The 13,592-nt window shown below is 41.3% G+C and overlaps 1 protein-coding gene across 1 annotated transcript; it reads right to left on the reverse strand.

Moving 5' to 3' along the window:
- Positions 1–3,161: 3,161 nt before the first annotated feature.
- STAP1 (signal transducing adaptor family member 1) lies at positions 3,162–12,800 on the reverse strand. Its single transcript, XM_088531499.1, has 9 exons — positions 12,663–12,800; positions 9,931–10,002; positions 8,131–8,244; positions 7,394–7,450; positions 6,403–6,575; positions 5,799–5,927; positions 5,049–5,118; positions 4,424–4,535; positions 3,162–3,367 (listed from the first exon to the last, which is right to left on the reverse strand). Exons 1-9 carry the CDS (start codon positions 12,783–12,785, stop codon positions 3,162–3,164), a joined length of 1,056 nt encoding a protein of 351 aa, XP_088387625.1. The 5' UTR covers positions 12,786–12,800.
- Between the last annotated feature and the right edge of the window lie 792 nt (positions 12,801–13,592).

Here is a 13,592-nt window from a genome sequence, read left to right on the forward strand (position 1 = left end):
TTCCTCTCCCTGATGATAATAGAGTGAAAAAAGATTAGAATAAAAACCTACTGAACTGGAAAAGCTTTTAATTTTCTTAAGCTTTGGAAATAGCAGATGCAGAGTATTTTCATGCAGCTGCTATTAAAGCTCTTGGCTGCTTAGAATAATTCATCCTTGATTATAATTTATTAATGTTTTCACATTTAGTTAACATTATAGGTCAATATTAAACACACACACACACACACACGCACCCCTTCTGCCCCTTTTTTTCCTTCTCAGAGAGGTGAGATCAGGAACAACAGCCGCTAAGCTGGGCACTAGGACACTAAGACACATGGAACTGGAATGCTGGAATCCACACAATTGTTCCAATATTTGGGAATTAATCTTATGTGCAGTATATCTTCTGGAAGGTGTGTATAGTTTTACAGTCTTTGTTTATAGATAAAGTTTTATAGAATAATAATACTGCTTTGTAAACTACCTTATTTAAATTTTTTAAGAATTTGTGTTAGAGACACTTTTGAGGACAGGAGAGGACCACCTGGAGAGCGGTGCAGAGAGGGCACGAGCTGGAGGTGAGCTGCTGCCTCTAAGGAGCAACAGAAGCATATTTCCCTGTGGCAGTATTGCAGTGTAGCATCTAACTGAAATCAGTGATTACTGATATAAAATATGTAGGGCGAATCAAAAGCACAATCATCTGTCACAGAGAGTGAGGAACTAATGAAATTTTGAGCAAGGGCACTGGTGAGGTGTTGCCAAGCGGCTGATAAAAATTAGTGTTCATGTTTCAAAATGTTGTGAGTTGCTGATAAGCGAATGGTGATGTGTGAGTGCATTCGTGTTGGAGGCTGGCAGAGTGGGGTGAGCGGATTCGGTGTGAATTTGCTGGATACTTCCATTTCGAAGTCTGCCTCTTACCAGTAGTTTGAGCAGATGTTTGGCAGGATCCACAGTAAAAGGAGCCTTTATACATATTTCCTTCAAAACATTACTCTTGGCAACAGAAGTTGATTTGCAGAGACCAAATTTAATAGCAGTGGTCAAAATCTTTCTCTCTCGCCCCTCTGCTTTCTTACAGTATCTGCTCCATGCTAGCTTTCCATTTTCCTTAATTTCTCACAGCTCTTAAGAGTCTCAGGATTGTTCGTGCATATAAAGCACTAGGCACTCTGCTGCCAGCTCGATTGTTTTCCATGGTTGATCTCCAAAGAGCCACGGAGATTCTGTGTGAACATGATGCTGCTGTTAGAAAGACTTTGTTGATAAATAAAGCCTGGTTCAAATGAATTTAAGACTTTATGCATCTAGTGAGTAAAAAAGAACAAGTTTTTATTTATCCTGTTAGGAAATGAATCACTTTGCATGGTGAAGGCAAGGTAAAGAAATATTTTCACTTCTAACAGCAACATACAAGTTTTAGTTTCCTGCTAAGAAAAAGCTGTGCCTCTAACCTTGTCCATGTGGAGCAGCACTAAAACTAAGTATTTTCATGAAAAGAAAGCTGTAATGTTGCAGAAAAAAATCATTTCTCAACACCAGTATATGAAAATTCTGAATCTGACATGATATGCTTTATTTATTAAAGCAGATGGATGTAGCTGCAGGGAAGCTCTTGCACGAGATGAAGCTGCAAGCTGGAAGTGGCAGAGCTGCTCTTGGATGGAAAACCACAGCAATCTTTGGTGCTTTGCACAGGTGGGGTGGGGTGATGGTGCCAGGGTAGACTTTGCTGCTCCAAGGGGATTGTTACTGAGGCCTGGGGGCTTGGGGTTGTTTAAAGCAGTTGGAAATGAACATTCATCGTAATGTAGCAGCTTACCTGAAGAAGACTGGGTGCCTGATTTCTATGTGGCATTTGAGCTTAAGAAATTGGTAGCCTGCAGACTTAGGAGGGTGCTGCTTTTCTACCCCCTGGCGCCCTGTTCTTCAACAGACTGCACTAGCGGGTCCCTTCTGTTTGCGTGTGGCGTGGAGGCAATAATGATGGGCAAATGCTTTGCGAAGGCTTCCACATCTAGTAACACACGCTGCTTACACCTTTGGGGAGGTGTTCTGCAATTCTCAGATTTCTATAGGAGTGAACCTGAAATTTTTCCTTCTTTTTCCCTTACCTCTCACCCCTTTTTACTCTCAGAAAAACTGTTGAGCTTCAAAATAGCCCTGGACAACTGGCTATGAGTTTTGTTGTACAGATTTAAAATGATTTGAATAAAAGTGGTTTCAGTTCATTCCACCAGTTGAAGAATCTTGGGGTTTGTTTGGTTGGTTGATTTTTTGTTGTTGTTGTTGTCATTGTCCTTTGTTTTTAATTGGACCAAAGGGATTTCAAAAGCTAAGACAAGGCCACCTTCCTCTCCACCCCGCCTCAAGCAGAGCTGTTGCTCAAGGGCTTGCTGAGAGATGCTGCTTGCAGCACTCATGGTTGATTCATGCCTTTTCCAGCCCCTCTTGCCTCTGTCTTGTTCTTTTTTTCATTTCTCTTCTGGAAAACTCTGGAAGAGGAGGGGAGGAAAAAAGGAGAAGAATTTCAAAATCAGAGAATGAGAAAATGCCCTGTAAGATGCGTTGCGATCGCCTCAACTTGACTAGAGTCAGAGCTTGTACTTTCCATTTTCCACTGCGGATTTGCAGTTGCCTGCCCAAAAACTGTAGGGCCAGTGCCAGCTTATGGACTGTAAATGGTTGCCATGCTGTTTAGAAAACCTGAATATATTTTGTTAGGTTCTTGGAAGAAAAGGCTGCATCTGGCTGTGGAATAGGGTCTGTTATCTGCAAAGCAGTGGCAGGAGGCCCCAGTTAGGCTAAAGGCTGCAGAGTGTCAGGCCCTGCTCAGAAAGTTGCACCCTGGCCTGGAGCACCTGTCCTTCTCCAATTTCTGTCTCCTTGTACCCAAGAGAATGGGGACTCAGTATAACATCAGGCTGCAGAAATACCTTAAATTGGGAGCAGAGAGGAAAAACAAGAGGTGGGGGGGAAAGTAGGAGGAGTCACAGCACAGTGTTAGAAGCCTCAATTTTACACCAGTCCTTGGGTTGCAGTGAAGGAGGCCATTAGAAACAGGGCCTGATGATATTTATGGTGGTGATACCTACAGATGTCTAAAATAAGCAGTGGGACTTAGTGCATGTGGCCCTTAACTTTCAGAAATGGTAGTAGACTCGCTTTGTCTCCTAAAAATCCCTTTCAGTATAAAAGGGAACAAAAGCTGCTCTTTCCTTACCCTTTGTTTCTCTGGATGCTCTTGATGTAGGGCCAGTATATTCCTGACTCAGCGGTACTTTGTGGTTAGTTACAGGGGCAATGAGTGGTCTTTCTCCTGGATCGTGGAGAGTTTCCTGTTTGGTTTCTGTTGGCACCTGCTCTGAGGTTGACACAGCTGCATGGAGGAAAAAGGAATTAAGTCTTAATATTTCACTTCGTATAAAAATGTTCCTTGAAGGGTTCAGGGGCTGCATAAGGGTAAAGGTTTTGTTCTGGTGAAAATATTGATGAGATAGGACAATTGTTTAAAGTTTTTACAAATAAAACATATAAAGAACTCTAAACTCAAATACTTTTATACTGGCAACAGTACTGCACACTCCATGTTATGCTGCCATCTTAAAAATGAGTGGGTCCACTTTTTTCCAGTCATGTTATTTACTTTTTAGAAGCACACAGACATTCTTCTAAACTAACTGTCCCAACCCTGAGTGACTTCCACAATCCTTGAGGCAGCTGTTAATACGTTTGTATTTTCCAGCTGCTGTCAGGGTGCACCACGCTCACTCTTGGTCTGTGAGTAAGAGTACCCCAGCCTAGCACATGCCCCGTTGGTGCAGGGGAGCTGCTAGCTGCTTGAGCACCTACACGGAGCCGTCGTCAGGTGAGCCCTGTGCTTGTTGCCCCAGTGCTGTCAGAGGAGCCCTGCTTTAGGATAATCCAGATTTCTTTGACAGTGCCGAAAGCCTCAGCAGCTACGAGGCATCCCTGCAGTCCCTGTGGGGTGTTATTGTTGTTACAAGTACGTTGACGGGGTACAGGGATGTCCCATGAAGAGTTTATTGCACTGTGACCTGCAAGGTGTTCTCTTCCTCATTGCAAGGCAGTATTTTCCATCACATTTCACCAGGGCAGTGCGTCCTCTCTCTGCACCACTTTTTTCCTTAGAAATTAGTTTTCTGTAGGAATGGGGGTTATTGATATTTGTGCTTCCCTGCTTTGAGAGCTATTTGTGTGATGACTTCTCCAAATCTCAAAAGTATTTTTGGGAGAATCAGCACTGCCTTGTTGGTTTAAGGCTAACAAAGCTGTTCCAGAAATCCTGCAACAAGAACCTTGGAAAAACCCTCATGTTTAGCCTTAGTGCAGGGTCCTTGCGTGCTGCTGCTGTGTCTGTGTTGCAGTGAGCTAGTTCCTGTGCAGGCCTCCGGCAGTGACTCACCTTCGAGACACGGGACCCTCTGCAGCGCGTTGTCACCTGCAGGCACGACAAATGGTTTCAAGTTCCCTCGGGTCTGGGTCACAAAGTAATCGATGACATCATGAAGGTTCATCACCGTCACCTGTTTCATGGAGAAAAAAAAAAACAAAAAACAAAAAAAAAACGACACCCTGCACTCAAAACGTTGTGCAAGTTACAGTTTGTAGTTTGCAAACTACAAACTACTACTGCTGACAGGCTGGGTTTCCTAATGGTGTTTCTCAAACAGTGTGTATTGGATTTATATTTACATTTACAAAGCTACATTAAAAGCACCTTGAACTTTGTCCAGCTGGGACAGGACATTACTTTGCAGACTTATTACTGAAGTTAAGAGTTGAAAGAACTGAAGCCATTTTCAAGTAGTCTTAATGGTGTTGGTGGTTGTATGATTTTATTTTTGGTAAAAAGAAAAAAAAAAGAAGAGATTGATGTGTTTGTTTTCTGCTTCTCCAGCTCTCCTGTCCTTAGAAGAAGAGTTCTTTATGATCAAGTTACACCAGCAAGAGATAAAAATTTACTCCAGTTTTTTGAATTTTCTGTAATTTTCCTTATACCCACTTAAGAATCTGGAGCAAAGGATCTGCTCACTTACCTGTCTTTCCAATTCAATGACAAAACCTTTTTCTTTGGTCATTACTCTGTAGTGCTTTATGAATGGGGCACTGAAAGGAAATAAAAGGGAAGTTAGTGTGCTGCCAGAAATGAAATCCCTTTTGATGAACAATTGCTGTCATTACCAACTCCTTTATAGAAGCAATGGATCTGCTTTGTAATATCCCCAGGGTCTGCTGAAGGGTTTGGTTTTTTATGACCTTGTTCTAGTTTAGGAGCGCTATGAATTGCAGGTGATTTTTCCTGTCTCTCAGACACTTGTTTTGAAGCTCTGCAAAAGCTACAATGTGCTGATGTCTGTGTGTTTTAGACTAAGTTACTGTATGAAAACATATCCATTTGAGAAGAAAAATGTTGCTGTTCATTTTAGAAAGGAATATGGTTGGTTTCACTCTTAAACCTGTTCTTGGTGATGTATCCTTAAACTCAGGAAGCTTTTATGGCTGGAAAGCACACAGGGAAAGGCCACTCAGCCCAGGAAATCAATTTTTGATTATTTTTATTTTTCTTTTGGTTCTTTTCTTGCCTTCTTGCTTAGTTGAATGAGCTTTAAAAGGGGAGAGGACTAACAAATGAGTCTCAGGCCCATCCCTGCTGCTTCAAATTGCCCTCCTCAAAGGCAGAGGGCAGGGGATATGCTTCACACATCCTCTCTGCATATTACCCTTTCAGCTCTGAATACAGCGTGTGCTAGTTAAGCCTGGAATAATATCGTGTGCAATCTACCTACTCCAGCACTTGTCGAGTGGTGACTGCGAAGTTTTTACTGTTGCTGCCAGGCCGCAGGATCAAATTCCCATAGGAAGGATTCTTTCCTAACATCTCTATTGCTTCCTGCCGAGATACTGCGTGGAAACACCTATGCAGAAGAGAGAAAGAGCACAAATAAGTGCTAGGAAGGCACTGTACAGAGTGGTGCAGCCTACCAGGCTAATGCAACCTGTCAGTCCTAGGCTTGTGCAGGGAGGATTTGCAGGACATCTGTAATGGCTCTCACTGAACAAGGCTATTATAGAAATATAATTAAAGATAGCAGTGGCCTTCTCAAAGAGAAAATGGCACCTTTGGCTCAGGGATGCTTTTCTTCTAGAAGAGCAGAAAGATGCTACACTCTCAATGTTTTCAAAACAAGAATGCATTGTAGAAAAGCTTCAACAATAATCCTTCCCTTAGGAAATCTCTGTAGAATCAGATTTAAAGGGACATTTGCTTCATTGTGAGCAACCCTTGCACAACAGTTGAATGCTAAACCTCTGTAGGAAAATAGTCCTTTGAAAGAAGAAGGGAAGGCTTTCCAGGCAGTTTGGGGTTGGTATAGTTCAGTCAGAGCTTACGCTGGCATAGCAGTCAATATACTGCTATAGTTCCTGTTAGGAGAGCCTTCTTCATCCAAGGATGTGCTTGAACAGTCCTTAAGCACCATCCTTCTCTTCTTTTCTTTCTCTAGCACTTCATGCATTCTTGTAAGTTGGCTAGGCAATAATGACTCCTCCAGGGGCACTGACATCTGCAAATTAACACCAAGGTTAAACAGGAAATGAAAGAGTGGACAAACATCGTGATCTATTGTTTCTATGTCAATCACAACTACTTTCCAAGTGCAGCTGCCATGCACCTAGAAACCTTGTTTCCCACTGATAATTATCAATGAGAGTTTTGCTGTTTTCAAAGAGCATTTAGTGAAGAAGATGATGTGTAAGAACGAGTTTATATGAAACTATTTTGGAATAGTTATTCCACAGTAATTATTAGTGATTGTATTTTTTTAACACGTAAATGAGATTTTCCACTCCCTAGGCATTAGGAAAGGGGAGAAAAAACATGTAGCTATTTAAGGAGACTGAAGCAAATAAGCAATTCTAGCACTAGCATGACTTATGTTAGTTCCTTTCATTTTAAAATGCTTGGCTGGCAAAATGCTGTGAGTTTTGTCCGTCGGACCAATAAAAGCAGCCCTGAGGGAGAATAATATGGAAACAGCAGGTAAGTTGAGTCACTTCAAAAGCGCCACATGAAGATTTATGGGAAATACAAACTTTTTCTGCCGGGGAATAGACACTTGCTAAAACTCTTCCTGGGTGGGATGTGGGTTGGGACATGTCTATTAGATACCATGACAGATGAGGTGGGATAAAATCATCTTGAATTTTGATCTCCTCAGAAAAAGACCCTAGGTGTGGTTATAACCAACCCAACAGTTTAGTGTGTGCAAACACCTTAGCAGCAAGATTTCATGGCTTGGGAAGCCAACTGGTGGCAGGCACAAAGACAAAAACCCCTCACTGACACTTTGGACATAGAGTGAGATACAATGTTCTTCCCTACCTTTGTTACAGTGAGAATAAAATCCTTCCATTCTTTCCCAAGTTCACTGTCCTCTGCCTGAGAGAAGAGAAAATGACAGTTTAAGAATGGCTGCAGTAAATAAAAAAACGTACCGTGTTTTCACCTGGGAGATTCCCATAGCCCTCATCCCTTTAAAAGGACCACACCAGCCTTTTTCACGTCCCGAAACCCATTGCTTCCCTGATACTCCAATTTCAGGTCTGAGAAGGTAAGAAAGCGGGGACTGTGTTGGTGTAAAAGGAGTAGTTTGTATGGATCCAAACAGGAGAAAAAGCTAATGAGACTGATGGGGCTCAGCAGAAAACTTTCTAACTAGTCTTATGGCTACCCGACCACTATGGCTTCTGGATGGGGGTATAGATATATGTTTTATTGCCCTTCTATGTTTTACAGATGACCCAAGCTATAGGCATCTATAGTCATTTGGGTTGTATATTCGTGTGGATCTTCCTGGTTTCTCTCATATATTTTCTTGTTCAATTCTTTACTTATATTTCCAGATACTCGCAATAAAACTCTCCAATGCCTACAGGGGGAATTTCCCTGATATTAGTTCCCTCTGCTCTACCTTTAACTACCTTTGGGTACTCTCTCTCTGCAGGCTGCACATGGTGAGACCACAAAGGCAGCTTGTACCCCCCATATTAAAACGCAGCTCAGCAAGAAATATGGCAAAGCACTGGGTGGTTTACAAATCACAGCTCTCCCTTTCTTACCTTCACTTCTAGCTCTTCATCCGACAGCATCAGGATGAACTGTGCAAAGCCATTTTCATCTGGATGGATATTAGTTACTGAGATCAAAGATGCTATATCTAATTTCTGTGAGTACTAAGGAGGAAAAAAAGAGAAATAACACAAGTTAGAAAATTCACCAAAAATCGAGCTGTTCCAAAGAAACTGGTTTAGCAGAAAACATGTTAAGACTTTTTCCTTCCTGGAGTTTGGGTTAAGGTTCAGTGGCATGCATGCCAAAGCTAGCCCGTTCTACCTGCTTACAAAAGCTCTTTTCAGCAACAATGTACTTTCTGGGTATCCAGGCCATCCATCCCCACTTTGAGCACCTACTGTAGCCCTCCTGTCAGCAGGAAGGCTTTTACCTCATGTACAATACAGGGGCATAACCTCTCTGCTGCCCATCACCAAAACTGGTTTGAGGGACATGCTGTTTAAGGGCCTAGCAGCTGGACTCATTTCAATGCTCCTGTTTTACTGGCTCTCCCTATGGGCCACAGTGACTCTTTGCCTCTCACACAAGAGCAGGAGCCCCTGTGAGCCTGCTGGGAGCAAGAGAGAGCAAAATGGCTGTGCTAGTTCAGACCAGTGCTCCCTCTCCTGTAATGGCAGCTGGGGTGGTCACTTGCACAGGAACGAAACAGGCACATGAAAGCTGCACCCTGGCACTTTTCCAGTCCCCTGCTACTTGCCGCCCAGAGGATTTCTTGAAGTGGGTGTGTTTTGTTTGTGGGACTTGTTCAGTCTCCGCAAGGGAACTGCTGGCACCTCCATCCTGTAGGATGGAGTTGCTTGGGCACGTGTGAAGAACCACCTCCTTCAGCTCGTAACTTTGGTGGCCCCTGAGTCTTGCGCTGGGAAGAGGCAGTGGAGATCTCTATCACTCCCCTCCCAACAGTTAATGGAACTAGACACTCCCATCACATCCCGTTTCTCTCCCATACTCCATAAGCTCCTCTTTTCAGTCCTGGCCTGCTCAGTCATTGCTTGCAGGAGCTGTTCCTTGCCGTCGTGTTGCCCTGCTTGAATCTCTTTGAGGTCTACTTCCCTATTCTGGAGATGAAGGGGTCAGAATCGCATGCCATATTCAAGGTGTAAGTGAAAAGTGGGCTTTTACTGCGGCCTCATGATCTTTTTTCTGTCTTATTCTGTGCTCCCTTGACAATAATTCCTAATATTTGCTTTGTTGTCTTGACCAATGTTGAGTGCTGACGTGATCTTTTTATAGAATTATCTATTATAAAGTTAAGGTCTTGTTCCTGAGTGACAATGGTCAGCTCAAAGCCCATCACTATCCACTAAAGATGGATTTTTCCCATTCTGGTCTTCATAATTCCTGGCATGATAAACCCACAAGATCCACCTGAGTATTTTGTTCTGTGACTCTAACTAAGGCCTCAGCCTCAGTACTGGGGGATGTCAAGCACTTTTTCCTTAGCTGCATAAAAAATGTCATATTACACATGAAGACATATTACACTCTTGCAAACCTGAGGAAAGAGCACTCAACATCGTTATGGAGCACTGTGGTTACATTTATAGCCCAGATGCCAAAAATCCTTGTTTCTCTTTTCAACAGACAAATTAATAAGTTGTTGCTTGTTTCTCTTCTTTATTTTAATCCCAGTCTTTCCATTACAATGTCAGACACTATTTGCTTGGTTATGCAGATGAGAGAGAAAAAGAATGCAGCGAAATCTCTGGAGCACCAAAGGATTAGTTGATGTAAATAACAGATGCACTTCATTAAATGCATAATCACACAGATAGCATGTTACTCACTGTTGGGGCTTTCTTATCATTGTAAAAGAAGAGTGTAGTTCCTCTGAGCTCTGTCCAACACACTTTAAAATCCTGCTGAAAGGAGCAAATGTTGGTTTGTCAAGATAATCTTTTCCTTTCCCACCAAATGCTTAAAGTACTGATAAAAAATGTCTGCCATCATTTGCTTTTATATCGGTGTTATAAAGAGTGTTGAAGAGTGAGGATATATTTGTTTTGCAAGCAAGGTAAGAAAAAAAAAAGTCTATTAAATAATTTGTTGATAGCTAGAAAGATATACAGACTCCTGGCTTTATCTTCTAGTGTTCTAATCTGCCATGGAATGAGAAAATTTTCCTGTCATTTGTTGATCTTGATCATTATAATGTTGATCTAGGCAATGAGTAAACTATATCCCTTTACTTGGCATCTGTGCATTTTGAGTAGCCCTGAGAAACACTTTCTCTTCTGGTTACCAGTTAACCAACACTGACAATTTTTTTAACATTTGCTAATTTAAAAGTTGTGAGTAATGAAAGAAAACTGTATTTCAATTACCATTTAAAACTCTTGTTGTTCTTCATAAAAATGACACCCCATACTTTGCACGAATACAGAAGGGGGTTGGACTTTTGCTTAATTTTGAAGTTGAAAGGCAAAAAAAGCAAGATCTTGATCCTGCTTCAAACAGACAATATAAAAAAAGCAAACTACTTCCTCAGCACATCATTCTCTAGAAGGCAGAAAATAGCATGAGGTGAACATCTCACCAATCTTCTGAACACTCTTCTCGTGAATTGCTTACCCGCATTTAGTTTTGACCATGGTAGTTAATTTGCTTTTGGGATTAAATTGTGTTAACATCTTTCTTGTAAAGTTTGTCAATAGTCCGACCTAGTAATTAGACTTCTTGCACTTGAAGAGATATATTATGTATTTTGTCTTTAAATTACATGTGATGATGTCTGTAAATTAATAGCACACCATTGGTAAGTATGACCCACTGTCACAAATGTTCCCTAATACAATCATGCCCTGAATGAGAAACATATTTTTTTCTTATGTTACTGAAAAATCTATCTGTTATGGGACTATGAATTGGGAATACCAACCTATAAAAGAGATGCTCTGCTCTGTTTGAAGTTTACTTACCTGTTTTGCTTTGTTATCTTTTGTTTTCTTTTTTTCCTTTGTGTTTTTTTTTCTTTTTGACACAAAGCTGGAGATTTTCACAGAAATAGGGAAAAACAAAGTCTTCAAAACTGCAAGATCATATGAATTAGAGGAAACAAAACATTTTTTTTTCCTTGAGTAGCCTGCAGGTGATCCTTGGTCCCTACACTGGTAACTCCTAACTAGATTTTCTGGTGGTTTCTGTCAAATTAGACAGCAGAACGATTATCACAGGAGGAACTAGTACTTGCAACAGCCCTATGCAAAACTGAAGCTGGCCATTATTCAAAGATATCTGTGGATATTTAAAATAAAGTAGTATTTGTAAAAGTAATGCACACACAGAATCCGTCCTTTTTTTTCAAAAATGTGTGGTAAGATTGGAAGTGGCTGATAGTAACATGGTATTTCTTAAAAGTCAGATCTGGTTAAGAAATATGTATTAATGTGTTATTTTTTTCTGATCCCACATAACCCTCTCTAGACTGTGTGTTACTGCTCTGATCTGGTATTGTTCCATATTCCATTAGAGCATATAATATGCTTCAGAAGGAGTAATCTTCAGGAAAAAATTGTATTTTTACACAGACGCATATAAGTGGAGCAATATGAGAGGGTGCTTTAGTAAACATGCAGGTATTCTCATGTTTGATACAGCAAAGCAATGCACAGAATAATTTTGAGTGCTTGCAGACATCCTTTGGCTGCTTTTTGTTTCTTGGAGTTCCTGTTTTCTGCGGTACCTGTTTGTTCTGGTGTTTGTGAACCACTGTGCTATTTTTGTCCTATGACTATGTCCATCTTTAGCCTCTGTAACTCGCATTTTCTCTTCTCTGTCTGTGCTTCTGTTTCTACAGAGGTGAGAATGAGGGCAGGATAAGTGCAAAGACTATTTTGTAACCCAAGTGCAGGAATCACCATTGTCAAGGGCTAACAAAGACAACTTCATTAAGGGTACGCTCTGAAAATACACGCTATTGTAGCACACAGAAAAGTAAGAAGGCATTTATGGATTTGGGTCTTAAATGTATATCTCTTGTCAAAAAATCGAGGTACTATTTTTTTTTTCTCTAGTTAGGCGGCCTATGTTAAATGATCAGCCCGTAACAAACAGTAAAAAGTAGATATCCGAGGTATGTGTGGTGGAACACCTCACATATACTTTAGGTGGTGTGTCACTGGATATTTCAGCGTGGACATTTTTTTCCAGTAAATACAGGATGCATCAGAACAACACTACCATGTCAAACGTTGCCTTTGATATTGAAAATATGACACTAACCTTTTACCGTCGTGTTTACTATGAAATCAGACACTCGGGCTGCATTTCAGTAGGTAACAGTAAATCATAATGGATCCTGGTGATATGGATGGTTACATTTCATACTTTAGGTTACTTTTGTCAAGAACCATGAAAAGAAATGTCTGAAAGTGCAAATTAAAATAGATTTTTTTTTCGAGTGCAACTATATATATTGGGCAGAACTGGGAGACGTTTCTCCTCCTAGTCTTTAGCTCACAATGACAGACTTTTATCCAAAATATCTAAATGCATCTGCTGATGGGGAGTGTCACCTTACCTGGCATGTTGGATGCCGGACCCACAGGTAACCTTCCAAGTATAAAGGCAGCCGGGTGACCCTCTGTCGCTCATGGAAGATCCGCCGGGGAGCTGGTTTAGGAATTTTCTCAGACTCCTCCATAATGTTTCTCTGTGTCCTCCAGATATGAGACAGGGTTTTTCTCCCCCTTCTCCTGCTCTTGTCTGCCTTGTGTCAGCCTCAGGTGGAGAAGAACTTGCCCTGGTGAGAGGGGGGAAAAAGCAAAGCTTAAAGAGGAAGTCTCTGTGCTTACTTTCAGGTCAGTACATGCCGCAGACTCTTTACTCAAGATGTCGTCATGGGAGGAACCAGACTTAATGGATTTGAAAGATTTTTTTCAGCTCTCTTGGTGTCTTTGAGTTAATTCCTCAATTTGCTCGAGGAAGAACAGACAAATGATGATTCTGTGGGTATAAAACCGACATCGTTACCATGACCGCTGTAGCTCAGAGATAATGCCAGAGAAGCTTGTTTATGACAACTTAAAGTTGGACTTGGGTCTCACGAGAGTTACGTGAGCTACCTGCCACCTAGGGAGGCTGCTTGTGTTCCTAGCTGCTTTCGTAGTATTATTTACAATTTTTCTGTGTGACTATGTGTTTAAGACCACCTGAAATTCCTTGAGGAAATTGGACATCTAGCAGGACTACAGGACCCCAGAATAATATGTAAATAATTTTACCCACTGCTGTTTATAATTGGCAGTCAAATTTCTAATGAGTGTGCAGGAGTGAAAGAACTAATATACCAAAGCCTTCTAAAAATTGTGAAGGGCCATTGTAGTTCTGGAGTGAAACATCGGTCCTTTTGAAATAATGGGTGAAATTTCTGCTGATTTCACAGAACCACTACATTTTAGTTGTTTTCTGGCCTTTTTCTAGAAACAAGAGATGGTATTTTGGTGCTTGG

Source organism: Tinamus guttatus, unplaced genomic scaffold, assembly GCF_059628265.1.
Source record: "Tinamus guttatus ecotype Peru unplaced genomic scaffold, ASM5962826v1 Tinamus_guttatus_pri_ptg000423l, whole genome shotgun sequence".
Taxonomy (NCBI): Eukaryota; Metazoa; Chordata; class Aves; order Tinamiformes; family Tinamidae; genus Tinamus; species Tinamus guttatus.